The sequence below is a fragment of the Ailuropoda melanoleuca genome, chromosome 7 (genome assembly GCF_002007445.2).
Source record: "Ailuropoda melanoleuca isolate Jingjing chromosome 7, ASM200744v2, whole genome shotgun sequence".
Taxonomy (NCBI): domain Eukaryota; kingdom Metazoa; phylum Chordata; class Mammalia; order Carnivora; family Ursidae; genus Ailuropoda; species Ailuropoda melanoleuca.
Window position 1 is genome coordinate 53,284,430 of NC_048224.1, and position 12,466 is coordinate 53,296,895.

Consider the following 12,466-nt stretch of genomic DNA (forward strand, 5'->3'; position numbering starts at 1 on the left):
GGGTTCCCTCTGCCCTGGATGCCCTCCTGCCCCACGTGCTGCCTGTCCTTCGGGGTCCACTCCAGACACCCCTTCCCCGCTCCTCATTCTCCCAAAGCCCGCGTGCACCTTGGGCAGCAGGGGCACTGTACTAGAACAAATAGGGCCATTAAGTTTCTTCCCCCAGCACCCCATTTTTTGTGTCCATCCCTGTCAGTGCTGCTAAGAAAGACACATCCATACCTCCCTAGTCGTGGCCATGTTGACCCCCTGCCCGCAAGCCCCTTCATTCGGGGTACGCCCACCCCATTTGCGGTCGTAGCCACCCCAGACCGTCCACTCCGTGAGGGGAGGCCAGGGGCGCGCCTCTGGTCAGTCTCCCACAGCGCCCAGGGCAGGACCTCACCCTCAGGGCACCCCTGGCTGTCCAGCTGGCTGAAACTCGGTGCAGTGCTCCAGGTTTCAGAGCAGGGCTGGCTCTGAGCAGGCGGGATGCCGCCCAGGAGAGCGGCTGTTACGTAGGCATCGCAGCCCTCTGATGTTTGCCGAGGCCTTGTGCAATGTTCTGCCGGCATGATCTGGTTACACATTGGGTTTCAGAATTTTTACCCCTGACTTGGCCCTTTCAGTTCAGGCCGTCTGGTGAGCCTTAGCGGAAATGCCTTTGTAAGCTGTTCTTGCAGGAGCTGTGGGCAAGTATCTGCAAGGCTGTCCAAATGGTTTTATAACCGCTTTCTTCCAGCCGCGCTCCAGAGTCTCTCCCTGGGCCTCTGCAGGGCTTGGGCTGGGATCAGAGCTGTGCCATCGCCACACGGTGAACGGGAAGGGGTGCTCTTGTCTCCCCACCCTGGGCCCGGGGCACTGTCACTATCTGGGCGGCCCCTCGGGCCTGGCCATTCTGGACGGTGCCAGGTTCCGGACCTGGCTGGCTGCCAGCAGCATGGCCACAAGCGTCAGAAGCCTGCTTGTTTTAATCTCTCCTGCTCTTCCTTGCAGATCTTTGATGTGGGTGAGAATCTGACGGTCCCCGATGAATTCACGGTGGAGGAAAGGCAGACGGGGATGTGGTGGAGACACTTGGTGGCTGGAGGCGGGGCAGGGGCTGTATCCAGAACTTGCACAGCGCCCCTGGACCGACTCAAGGTGCTCATGCAGGTGCGTAGGAAAACAGGCCTCAGACCACCCGGTCTCCGCCCCGCGGGGCCTCAAGGGGTCGGTTTTCTCCTCCTTTGTCTTGTGTTCTTTGGGCTCATTCTTTTCTAACCAAATAAATGAGATTGGAATTATTGCTCAGACAAGGGCAGCAGACGATCCAGGTCTAAGTGCCTTTTTGCACGTGGTGTATTCATCTTTTCCGGGGCACGAAAGCCGGGGGTCACATTACAGGGCTGAAATGCGGACAGGTGAAGCCAGTGAGAACTGGGGCGGCAGGAACCTGTCTTCTTGGGCACATCTTGTGTCGGCAGCACATGGGGTGGGTGCGGGCGGATCCCCGCCTGGCCCAGACACCTTTACCTTGGCTGGGCGCCCAATTCCACGTCCACAGGGCAGAGATAAGCTAGGCCCACGTCAGGGACAGGCTTGCAAAATTGGCCTGCACAAGGACGCCCTGTTGGACTTCAGTGTCCCCTGAACATGCGGTCACCCCCCGTGGCCCCTTGCATGTGTCCCAGCTCTGGTGTTTCTGAGCCCTGCTCGGAAAAGGCGCTGTCCACTTGGGTTGGCGAGCACTGGGTCTCATGGAAGTGATGAATCCCTGAGTTCTGCTCCAGAAACCAAGATTGCACTGTAGGTTAACTACCTAACTTTTTTTTATTATTTTTTTTAAAGATTTTATTTATTTATTTGTCAGAGAGAGCGCACAAGCAGGGGGAGCAGCAGGCAGAGGGAGAAGCAGGCTCCCTGCTGAGCAAGGAGCCCCATGCAGGGCTCAATCTCAGGTCCCTGGGATCATGACCTGAGCCGAAGGCAGATGCTTAACCAACTTAGCCACCCAGGCATCCCACTACCTAAAATGGTTTAAGAAAGAAAAGGTGCCATCCTTTCCTCCCCGTCTTGCCCTCCTGAGCCTGCGTTGGTTTAAAGCCTGTTACACATGAACTCACTTGTCTCGTGGAAGTGGGGAGGCGGAATGGTGTGGGGAGAAAAGCTTTAGGACATAGAACCTGACTGGGGTCCCGCCCTCACAGCTGTGTGGCCTTGGGCCAGTCATTTCCGTGCCAGGACTTCCATTCCTCTGTAAAAACCAAAGGGCTTGAACAAGTTGTCTCCCCAGTTTGTTTTTCTCCACCGAATTCCCGGGAATGCTGTACAGACACAAAGCAGTCCGTGGGTGGAGGGACGGTGCCTGGGATGTGCCTTAAAGGGATCCGTGGTTTTATGATGGTGGAAGCTGGTTGTGGGTTCGTGAAAGCCCGTTATGTAACACTCTGCACTTCTGTACGTGTTTGAAATGTTGCCACAATAAAAAGCTCAATTGAAAAAATATGTTTAAAGTAGTGGCCGCAAGGGTGTTCAGCACAGTGGTCGGCACACAGTAGGGGCACTGTGAAGAACTAGGGCAGCCGTGTTGGGTTCTCCCAGTGCCGAGTGACCCGCCGGAACCCCGACAGGCGAGAGCTGCCTGCTGACGGCGGTGTGCGGGCCGGCGGTAGAAGCTGTCTGTCCCACGATGCCCGCCCCCTGGCGGCGGGGCTCTTTCTGACCGCTCTTCCTTCCCTCCTCATCAGGTCCACGCCTCCCGCAGCAACAACATGTGCATCGTGGGCGGGTTCACCCAGATGATTCGAGAAGGTGGGGCCAAATCCCTCTGGCGGGGCAACGGCATCAACGTCCTCAAAATTGCCCCCGAGTCGGCCATCAAATTCATGGCCTATGAGCAGGTGAGGGCCCAGCTTCCCCGGCCGAGTCGCCTGTCATCAGCTGCTTCCTGAGCTTCCCTGGGCCAAGGTCCCTGCCCTCCTAAGGCCCTGGAAGCTGGAGCCGGTCACTGTACCCAGGGGACAGCAAGCCGAGGCAGGCGGCTGGGTCCATCCCCCAGTCTGCTGCCAGCCGCAGTGTGGGCCAGTTCCTTCTATTTCTGGGCAGTGTCAGATGTGCCAGGGACACCAGGTCTTGGCTCAGGGAGGAACCCTGGGGCAGCGGCAGCTGTGCTTGTCTCTGGGGTGTATCTGTTCAGTTGCTCTCTGTTCTAGATCAAGCGTCTCATGGGAAGTGACCAGGAGACTCTGAGGATTCATGAGAGGCTTGTGGCAGGGTCCTTGGCGGGGGCCATCGCCCAGAGCAGCATCTACCCGATGGAGGTGAGGGCCGCCTTGGTCCTAGAGCAGGCAGCGCACACGGGGCTGAGGGTGAGGAGTGGGCCATGCTCACACTCCCATCGCTCCCTTTGGGTTCTCCAGGTTCTGAAGACCCGGATGGCCCTGCGCAAGACAGGCCAGTACTCGGGCATGCTGGACTGTGCCAGGAAGATCCTGGCCAGAGAGGGGGTGGCCGCCTTCTACAAAGGCTATGTTCCCAACATGCTGGGGATCATCCCCTACGCCGGGATAGACCTAGCCGTCTACGAGGTGAGGTCCTAGCGGGCTCGGGACCCTTGACCCAGTAGCAGAGATTCAGAAACCCCTCCCAGCCAGGCCCCCGCTTGTTCTCACTCCCTGATAGACACAGGGGGCATGGCTGCAACAAGAAACAAAGGGTATCTCCTTCCACGCTCCTCTGTTCTCTGCCAGGGTCTCCTGTCACTCTACCTGCCCCGGCAGCCCCCAGGTTCTGCACCCTCAGGGACTCGGGGCCAGATCACCAGACTGCTGTGCTAGGAGAGCTCCCTGGGCCCCCAGCAGACTTCAGACCACAGAAGTCAGGCTCTCTGGGTGGGGAAGGGGGTGTTGCCCTTGCCTCATGCCCACTCCCTGTTCTCTCCGGGAATTCCCAGTGACAGCAGAAACAAAGGGCAGGCAGGCCAAGGGAATCAGGTTACCGTAGCCTCGAGGATCCCATGTGACAAGGAAATGCCTCCTGTGTGATCCAGTAACTGTGCCCCCACCCCCAGACCCCTGTCTCTTCTTGCCTCATAAGCTCTTTCTGGGGCTCACCGGCACTTTGTCTCATCCCTGTCCCCCTTGCCCCTTCCAGACGCTCAAGAACGCCTGGCTACAGCGCTACGCGGTAAACAGTGCGGACCCTGGCGTGTTCGTGCTCCTGGCCTGCGGCACCATGTCCAGCACCTGTGGCCAGCTGGCCAGCTACCCACTGGCCCTGGTCAGGACCCGGATGCAGGCCCAAGGTAATGCTGGTTCTGGGCCAGTCCCCACGGGCTCATCTCCCCGGGCAGGTCGGGGTCTAGGGAGGAGCTGGCAAACCCTGATGGGTGCCTCTCTCACGACAGCCTCCATTGAGGGCGCCCCGGAGGTGACCATGAGCAGCCTCTTCAGACAGATCCTGCGGACCGAGGGGGCCTTTGGCCTGTACCGGGGGCTGGCCCCCAACTTCATGAAGGTGATCCCAGCTGTGAGCATCAGCTACGTGGTATACGAGAACCTGAAGATCACCCTGGGCGTGCAGTCACGGTGATGGGACAGGGGGGGCAGCCCCGCCTCGCTCGGCGGACTCACCGATCCTGGGCCCGCAGCCCCGGGATGTGTAGCCATCCATTCTGTGAATGTGCCAACACTAAGCTGACTGAAGCCAAGCTGTGAAAAGCCTGGGATGCGCCCGCAAGGGAGTGGGGGAAGGCCCGGCAGGCCCACTGGGTGTGTCCTGCTGACCCTGGCCGGCCAGCACATCCGTTCCAGGGGCCAGCAGGACACGGGCACACGCGCACAGGGACGGGACATTTCCCACGGTGCCTGCCGGACCACGGTGCCCAGAGCCGGCTTCATTCTTCCATCTCACAGCCAGACCACCAGCCGCAGGCCCTGCCCTCTGGCCTGCCGGGCGTCTACCCCATGCCCGCCTCGCTTCCTTCCTTGCTGCTGTGTTAATATGGTTGGAGGAGGGCCACCAGCCCTCTCCCCATATTAGCACCCACTCCTCTCCCCTTGGTGTGTGGGGGCCTCACGCCCTAGCTTCCTGATCTTCGGGGTCCCCTCTGGCTAGGTTGTGCCGGGGAGAGGGAGGAGTCTGGCTTCTGTGCTCACCCTCATCTGAGCCCTGCTGTTGGCTTCCGAGCGCCCCAACAGATGGGCACCCAGATGTGCGTGTGCATGCGGGGGGCAGGGCCAAGCCCCTCCGTTGGCCGCCTGGCATCCCGGTGCATGGCTTCACGGAAGGCAAGTGCTGGCTCCCGCAACAGGGAAGGCCTTGCTGCCCCTGCCACTGGGGGTGTCTGGGTGCTCTGAGCTGGCCCCAGACTCTGTCAGGACTGGCGCCGGCTCAGAACAACTCCCTGTCCCCGCTCGGGAATGAGAGCAGGGTGCGGGCATCACGGAGCTGCGGGAAGGGCAGCCCCTGCCCCGCGACTACACACCCTAACGAGAGGAGAAGGTGTTCAAGGCCTTAATTATGTGTCATTGGGCAAAGGGTTTGGTTCAGAAGGACAAGCTGGACAAATGTGTAAGGGGGAAGGGGGAAGACAAAGGAGGTAGAGAGCCTGGCCAACTGCATTAAAGTCTGTTTCCGAGCCCCTGGGGATTCGTGTCCAATCCCAGTCGGGGCAAAGTGGGACCAGCCTCACATTCCACTGACCCGGATGTCACACTGCTTGGAGCCTATTTATTTCGTATTTATTTGAACAGAGTTATGTCCTAACTATTTTTATAGATTTGTTTAATTAATAGCTTGTCATTTTCAAGTTCATTTTGTATTCATATTTATGTTCATGGTTGATTGTTCCTTCCTAGCACCCTCCAGGCCGGGTGGGAAGAGGGAGGAGGTGCCGTGGGAGTGACCTTTCCCGCCACTGGCCACACTGACGTCAAGTCTGTCCAAAGAAATTCCTCGGAACTGACGACAGATAAAAGGTCAGGGGGGGAGGGGCCCTGGTCAGGGGGAGATGACCTTGGGCAGCTCAGGACAGGGCTCACACCCAAGAAGCCTTAGGATCTGAGGGTTCGATAGAGAGCAGGAAGAGTGGCAGAAATCTCAGTTGCATTGAAGATGGAAGTCCAAATCATTTCTTGGGCTGGGAGGATCTCTTCATTTCATCCTTCCGAATGACAAGGCGCTGAGGGGGGTATCACTGTGAGTTTGGGGTGGGAGCTCCAGGAGAGGGCGGCCAGCATCCCGCCCCTACCTGTGAAGTGGCCTCCCTCCCAGGCCCCCCCTGCCGCTGACGCCACCCCTGCTCAGCAATGCCGGTCAACTTGCCACTCGCGGCCGCACTTCCGTTCCACCAGAAGGCCTGGTGAGGACAATTCAAATAGGATGCAAAGATCAATGCAAAAATTATTGTTATATATAAATCTAGCGATAACTGGAATTTGTGAAAAAGCAAATTAAAGAATTGGAAGTTGTCATTTAAAACAGCCTTCTAATAAAATTGTTTCAAAGCTGATGACGGAGCCATGATTTTTCTGATATGGGCTTTGGGGGGCGGGTGTGAGAAGATGAATCCATGTTTGTCAGCAGAAAAAATGAGAAAGCTAGCTCCTCTGGGCTTCTCAGAGCCACTCCCTCTTGAAAGTAGGTGTTTGTAGGATTTGGGGTGCTCTACCCAGGACAGCAGAGCCCTGAGTTGTGAGCCCGATGGTTCTTCTCAGCCCTCCTCTGATTGAGTCTGTCTTGGGCGGAGCTGGTCTCTCCCTACCCCTGACGCTCGGCAGGCGCTCTGTGCTGTCCCCTCCCCGGCCGTCCTTCCCCAGCCTCACCGGTGCACACTTAGCGAGGTTGCAGGACCCCGCCTGGCATTCTTTTTTTTCTTTTTAAAGATTTTATTTATTTGAGAGAGAGCAAGAGCGCACGAGGCAGGTGGAGTGCAGAGGGAGAGAGAAACAGACACCCTGATGAACAAGGAGCCCGATCCAGGACTCCATCCCAGGACCCTAGGATCATGACCTGAGCCAAAGGCAGACACCCAACCAACCGAGCCACCCAGGTGCCCCCCACCTGGCATTCTTGATTTCCTCTCTGCCTGTCTCCCCAAGGGAAGGTGAGGCCTCTGGGGCAGGGAATGCATTTGGGGTGTATCTCCAGCACTTAAGACAGTGTGGGGTTCCATTTTCATTAAATCTACACTGTGTCCCCCGATAGCGCCAGGTACCACAGGTCGGGGTAGCAGGGAATGTGAGGAAGCAGCTTGGGGAACCCACCAGGGGGCTGTGGCATTCAGAGGCTGTAGGGAGGTCCAGAAGCGTGCCCAGCTTTGAAACTGGTATATAACCACTTGTACTCGGTCAAATAGCAGCCCCTCAAAACTCATGCCCCCTGGGAATCTCAGAAGGTTACTTCACTTGGAAATAGGGCTTTTGCAGATGTAATCAAGTTAAAGTAAGGTCACACTGAATTACAGTGAGCCCCAAGTCCAATGAATGGTGTTCTAGAACGGAACTTTGGACAGACATGCCCAGAGGAGAGAGACGGGGTGGGGGGGAGGCCACGTGACCACAAGGCACGCATGTATAAGCCAAGAAACGCCAAGGGTTGCAGGTGGCTGCCCAAGGCAAGGGGAGTGGTAAGAAGTTTCTCCCTCAGATTGGAGGGACCCAACGCCACCAACACCTGGATTCCAGACTCTGGGCCTCCTGAACGATGCGAGAATGGATTTTTGTTCTTTGGGGTCATCTGTTTGCGATGATTTGTTAACGGCGGTCACGGGGAAACGGAATATGCCGCCTGCTCCCGTTGTGCATTGCCAGGGTCACAGGCAGAAACCATTTCCCAATGATCTTGGGGTCCTGGCCAGTGGACCCCTTTACCCTGAGCCTGCTCTCCGAACCGAAAGATCCACAGCATGGCTGGCAGAGTTATGCCCCCTCCCAAAGAGGTCCCTGTCCTAATCCCCAGAACCTGTGAATTAGGTTGCATGGCACGGGGCAATGAAGCTTGCTAACCTTAAAATAGGGAGATTATCCTGGATTGTCCCGGTGAGCTCCATGTAATCACATGGGTCCTTCAGTGGGGGGAGACGAAGCAGGGATTGCCAGGGAGAAGGCACGGGAAGGACTCAGCCCGAGGTCACTGGCTCTGAAGACGGAGGAAGGGGCCGCAAGTCAAGGAATGTGGACGGCCCCTAGGAGCTGGAAGAGATGAGGAATGGAGTCTCCACCGAGAGCCTCCAGGAGGAGCACGGCCCTGCCGACGCCCTGATTTCAGCCTAGCAGGACGCATGTCAGGCGTCTGACCACCAGAACTGTAAGATAGTAATTTCGTATTGGTTAAGTCAGTGCGTCTGTGCTAGTTTGTTACAGCTGCAATAGGAAACAAACACACTCCCTTAGCTTGGCTCCTTCTTCATCCCAGCTGAGAAGAGCCTCCCCCTGTGTTGGGGTTTGCAACCAGCTGGCACTTTGGAGGGGTGGGGGGATACAGGGAATAGCGGGGAGTCTCAAGACCCAGAATGGGATGGGCTCAGGCTTAGCCCCTGGCCCATCTGTGTGGGCAGCTGGCACTCAAGCCCCCGCAGCACCCCCATCTTCCTCCTCCAGGAAGCCAAGCACTGTGGGGCCCTCTCAGGCACTCAGGTCTGTGCAGGTGGCGTCCAGCCGCCTCCTGTGAGGTCAGAGCTGGAGAGCCTGGAGCAGTCTGGGGAACAGGGGACGGGGGAGCTGCAGAAAGCCTGTCTGACTTTCCATGGATTGACACTGGGCCTGGGACACCGGAAATCCCTGCCCCACTGTGGCCTTGGGCAACTCACACCACCTCTTTGACCTGTTTATCCATTAGATGAGAATAAGACTTGCCTGGGAGGCCTGTTAGAAAGTTGGAAGGAGGGGCACCTGGCTGGCTCGGTGGATGGAGCCGGTGACTCTTGATCTCGGAGTAGTGAGTTCGAGCTCCACGTTGGGTGAAGAGATGACTTAAAAATAAAATCTTTAAAAAAAAAAGAAGAAGAAGAATATGGGGCGCCTGGGTAGTTCAGTCCATTAAGCATCCATCTCTTTTTTTTTTTTTTTAAAGATTTTATTTATGTGACAGAGAGACAGCCAGCGAGAGAGGGTACACAGCAGGGGAGTGGGAGAGGAAGAAGCAGGCTCCCAGCAGAGGAGCCTGACGTGGGGCTCGATCCCGTAATGCCGGGATCACGCCCTGGGCCGAAGGCAGACGCTTAACGACTGCGCTACCCAGGCGCCCCTAAGCATCCATCTCTTAATTTCGGCTCAGGTCATGGTCTCAGGGTGGTGAGATCGAGCCCCACGTCGGGCTCTGAGCTCAGCGGGAGTCTGCTTGTCCCTCCCCCACTCCCATGTGCACGCTCTCTCCCTCTCTCTCTCAAATAAATAAAATTTAAAAAAAAAAGAATGAGGCATAAATTATTTTTTAAAAAGTTGAAAAAGTTGGAATGAAATGTAACATTGTATGTCAACTATACTCAAATTTAAAACATAATAGTTTTTTAAAAACGTTGAAATGAGACAAGAACTTGAAATGACTGGTCCTTAAACACCAGCTCCCCTTCCCCATCCAGGATTCCAAACACACAGTAATTTTACCCTCAGTGCTTGTCATGCCAGCCTCCAGTGTGAGGAGGCTTGTAGCTCACCTGGGATCACTGGCATCTGAAGATTATCCAGCCTGGGGGTGGGGTGGGGGAGCCGTTTGTGCTGCAGGATCTGGCCAATCCTCTTTGTGTCTCCTTCCTGAAGCTAGGCCCTTCCATTTCTAATCCTGAGGACATCACCGGCTGAGGCACTGTGCACACGGGACTTAGCTTAACCTTCAGGGGTTCCAGGACATGTTCCTGCCACCATGATCCCATTTTACAGATGAGGAAACTAAGGCTGGGGGCAAAGTGACTTGCCCAGGGCCTCAGCATGAGTAGGTGACAGGGCCTGAAATGCACGTCAGCAGACCCCTGGACTTTGTTGGGGCTGCCCCCCCCCGCCCCCCGCCGCAGGAGGCCCAGGAGGCAGGGACCATGCTTCGACCCACCTGTGAGGACTTTGACCCAGGAGCGGGAGCTCTTTGCCTCGCCTCAGGCAGGTGGCACCTGTTTCCGGTTACCCTCCTGGGCCGGGAGGCCACAGAGAGGCTGGCAAGCATTGGGCAGGCCTGTGCTTGAATCCTGGCACTTGGCTGTTGTGATCTTGGGCAAATCTCATGCCCCTCTGAGCCTCAGTCTCCTCATGAACAAAATGGGCACAGTACCTTCCCGACAGCTCAGAGGGGGAAGGGACTTGTCCGGGTTCATACAAAGGCTAAGTAAATGTTGAACTGAGATTCAAAGCAGCTTTGTTGACTCTGAAGCCATGTTCTCAACCTTGGCTCCCAGCTGGGCCGCCCCCAATCCCGATCTCACTGGTCACTGGTCGGAGCAGGTTGGAATGTAGGGGAAGGGAGAGGGGAGCACCTGCGTTTCGGGCCCGCTGCTCAGCGGTGAACCTTGATCCCTGGCTTCTGGGGCCGAGGAGGAAGCTGGAGCAGACCAGTGAGGCCCACATGGTGGCTGGAGAGACTGGCCTGGGCTGGCTACAAGGGGGTAGGCCAGGCAAGAACCAAGGACGAGTAACCTGAGGCCTGACGGCCTGACCGCCGAGGCGGGTAAACAGACCTGCACTTCCTGCTCGCTGCTTTCTGGAGCGGCAGCTGGCCAGGGCAGGCGCCAGCCACCCCTTTGTGTGTCATCCACACGACCCCTTATCTCCCCACAGCAGCTGCGGGTGCTGTTGAGAAGGGGGCAGGCTCCGCCCTTGCTGGCCAGGGCGGGCACCCCCTCGGTACCCAAGAGCCCAGCCCCACCTCTTGCTTTCCAGAGGAGGAAACTACAGACAGGACAAGGGACTTGCCCCTCTGGGTTCTGGAGGCATTAGCCTTCCTTGGCCCTTTCTCGAATCTCCCCAGCCACTGCCTCTCATCTTCTCTTCTGGAGTCACACCTCCCTCTTACAAGGGATTGTGATTATGTTGGGTTTGTTTTTTTAAAAAATTTTATTTATTTATTTGAGAGAGAGCACGAGCGGGGGGGAGGGGGAGAGGGAGAAGCAGGCTCCCCGCTGAGCAGGGAGCCAGACACGGGGCTCGATCCCAGGACCCCAGGATCATGACCTGAGCTGAAGGCAGCAACCGACAGAGCCACCCAGGCACCCCAGGGTTGCGATTATGTTACATTGAGGCCCCCACCTTGACAATCCAGGAAAATCCCTTCATGTCAAAATCATTCATTTAATCACATCTACAAATGCCCTTGACCCCTGAGCTAACAGTCACAGGTTCCAGGGAGTAAGACCTGGACATTTTGGGGGGCCAATCCACCAGGCCACTCCCCCATTGCAGACCCTGTTCCCCAGTAGACACTTCTCCCCATCAAAATCCTTCCCATTCAGCTGGTGAAGTAAATCAGGGAAGAGTCATCTGAGGGGACTTGGCTACTGAGGAAAACACACAGTCATGGGAACTGGTAAGAACAGGTGCCGATCTGGTGTATGTTCACAATCTAAACTTTTACTTAAAAAAAAGGAAAAACTTACCTAGAGAGAGAGCGGGGAGCAATAAGACACTATGTTAACACTCCAAATTCTGGAGCCAGGAGGTCTGGGTAAGTGGCAGAGGTGGGATCTGAACACTGGGCAATTCACTTCACCTCTCTGATGACCGTGTGCTCATTTGCAAAATGGGGTTGGGGTTGCAAAGGTTAAACAAGGTAAGATATGTAGAGTGCTTAAAACAATGCCTGCCATATAACTCCCATTTAACTGACATATATATTTATTTTTATAAAAATACATATACACACACACACACATATATGCACTCTATGTAAGCTGCATAAAAAATAATCTAGAAGGCTGTATTCCAAAAATTTGTAAGCGGTCCTATCTCTGGGTCGGTGGGACTATAGATAATTGGCATCACCCTTTTGCTTTCCTGAAAGCTTTATTCAGGTACAATAAACATTCATTATTTGCATAATCAAAGTGAAATTTTCAAATTGGACAATCTAACAAACAGAAAAAAGCAAACCGGAATCCTCCAGATTCTCGAAGCCCCAGTGGTGGCTTGCCCTCCCCAGGGAGACCTCCCTGACTCCCAGGGCAGAAGGATTTGCTGTTCCCACGACTCCTCTCTTCTTGCTTCCTGGAGCTCTTGACCGTGAGTTTTGGAATCCCGGTTGGGAACAGAGCAGAGAGTGTGTTCTGAGGACAGCAGACCCTACCGGCTGCATAAAACGCCCATCACATGTCAACTGTGCACATCGACTCTGTGCGGTCTTTCCATCTCTGACCACGCCAGCCCGTGAAGGTTAACTGACTTCCAAGGGCTTGCCCAAGGTCACAGCAGGTATTGGCGGGGTTCCCACCTCCAGCCTTCCACCGCCATCAAGGCCACAGGCACATGCCCTGATCTGAGCATAACCAAAATGGGGCAGAGGTTCCTGCCTTGGGGCCCCTTCCCGC

General features: G+C 56.0%; 1 protein-coding gene across 4 annotated transcripts in view; it reads left to right on the forward strand.

Annotated features, from left to right (window-relative positions):
• Window positions 1–6,472, forward strand: part of SLC25A25 (solute carrier family 25 member 25) — a 33,718-nt gene extending 27,246 nt beyond the window's left edge. For 3 of the 4 annotated variants that reach the window (XM_034664594.1, XM_002915181.4, XM_002915182.4), the window contains exons 5-10: window positions 976–1,134; window positions 2,709–2,861; window positions 3,174–3,281; window positions 3,381–3,548; window positions 4,114–4,264; window positions 4,367–6,472. In XM_034664594.1, the coding sequence (XP_034520485.1) occupies window positions 976–1,134; window positions 2,709–2,861; window positions 3,174–3,281; window positions 3,381–3,548; window positions 4,114–4,264; window positions 4,367–4,551 (924 nt within the window). In that variant the 3' untranslated portion in view covers window positions 4,552–6,472. The remainder of the gene's footprint in view (window positions 1–975; window positions 1,135–2,708; window positions 2,862–3,173; window positions 3,282–3,380; window positions 3,549–4,113; window positions 4,265–4,366) is intronic. The other variant, XM_034664595.1, reaches the window with a different exon arrangement.
• Window positions 6,473–12,466: the final 5,994 nt, after the last annotated feature.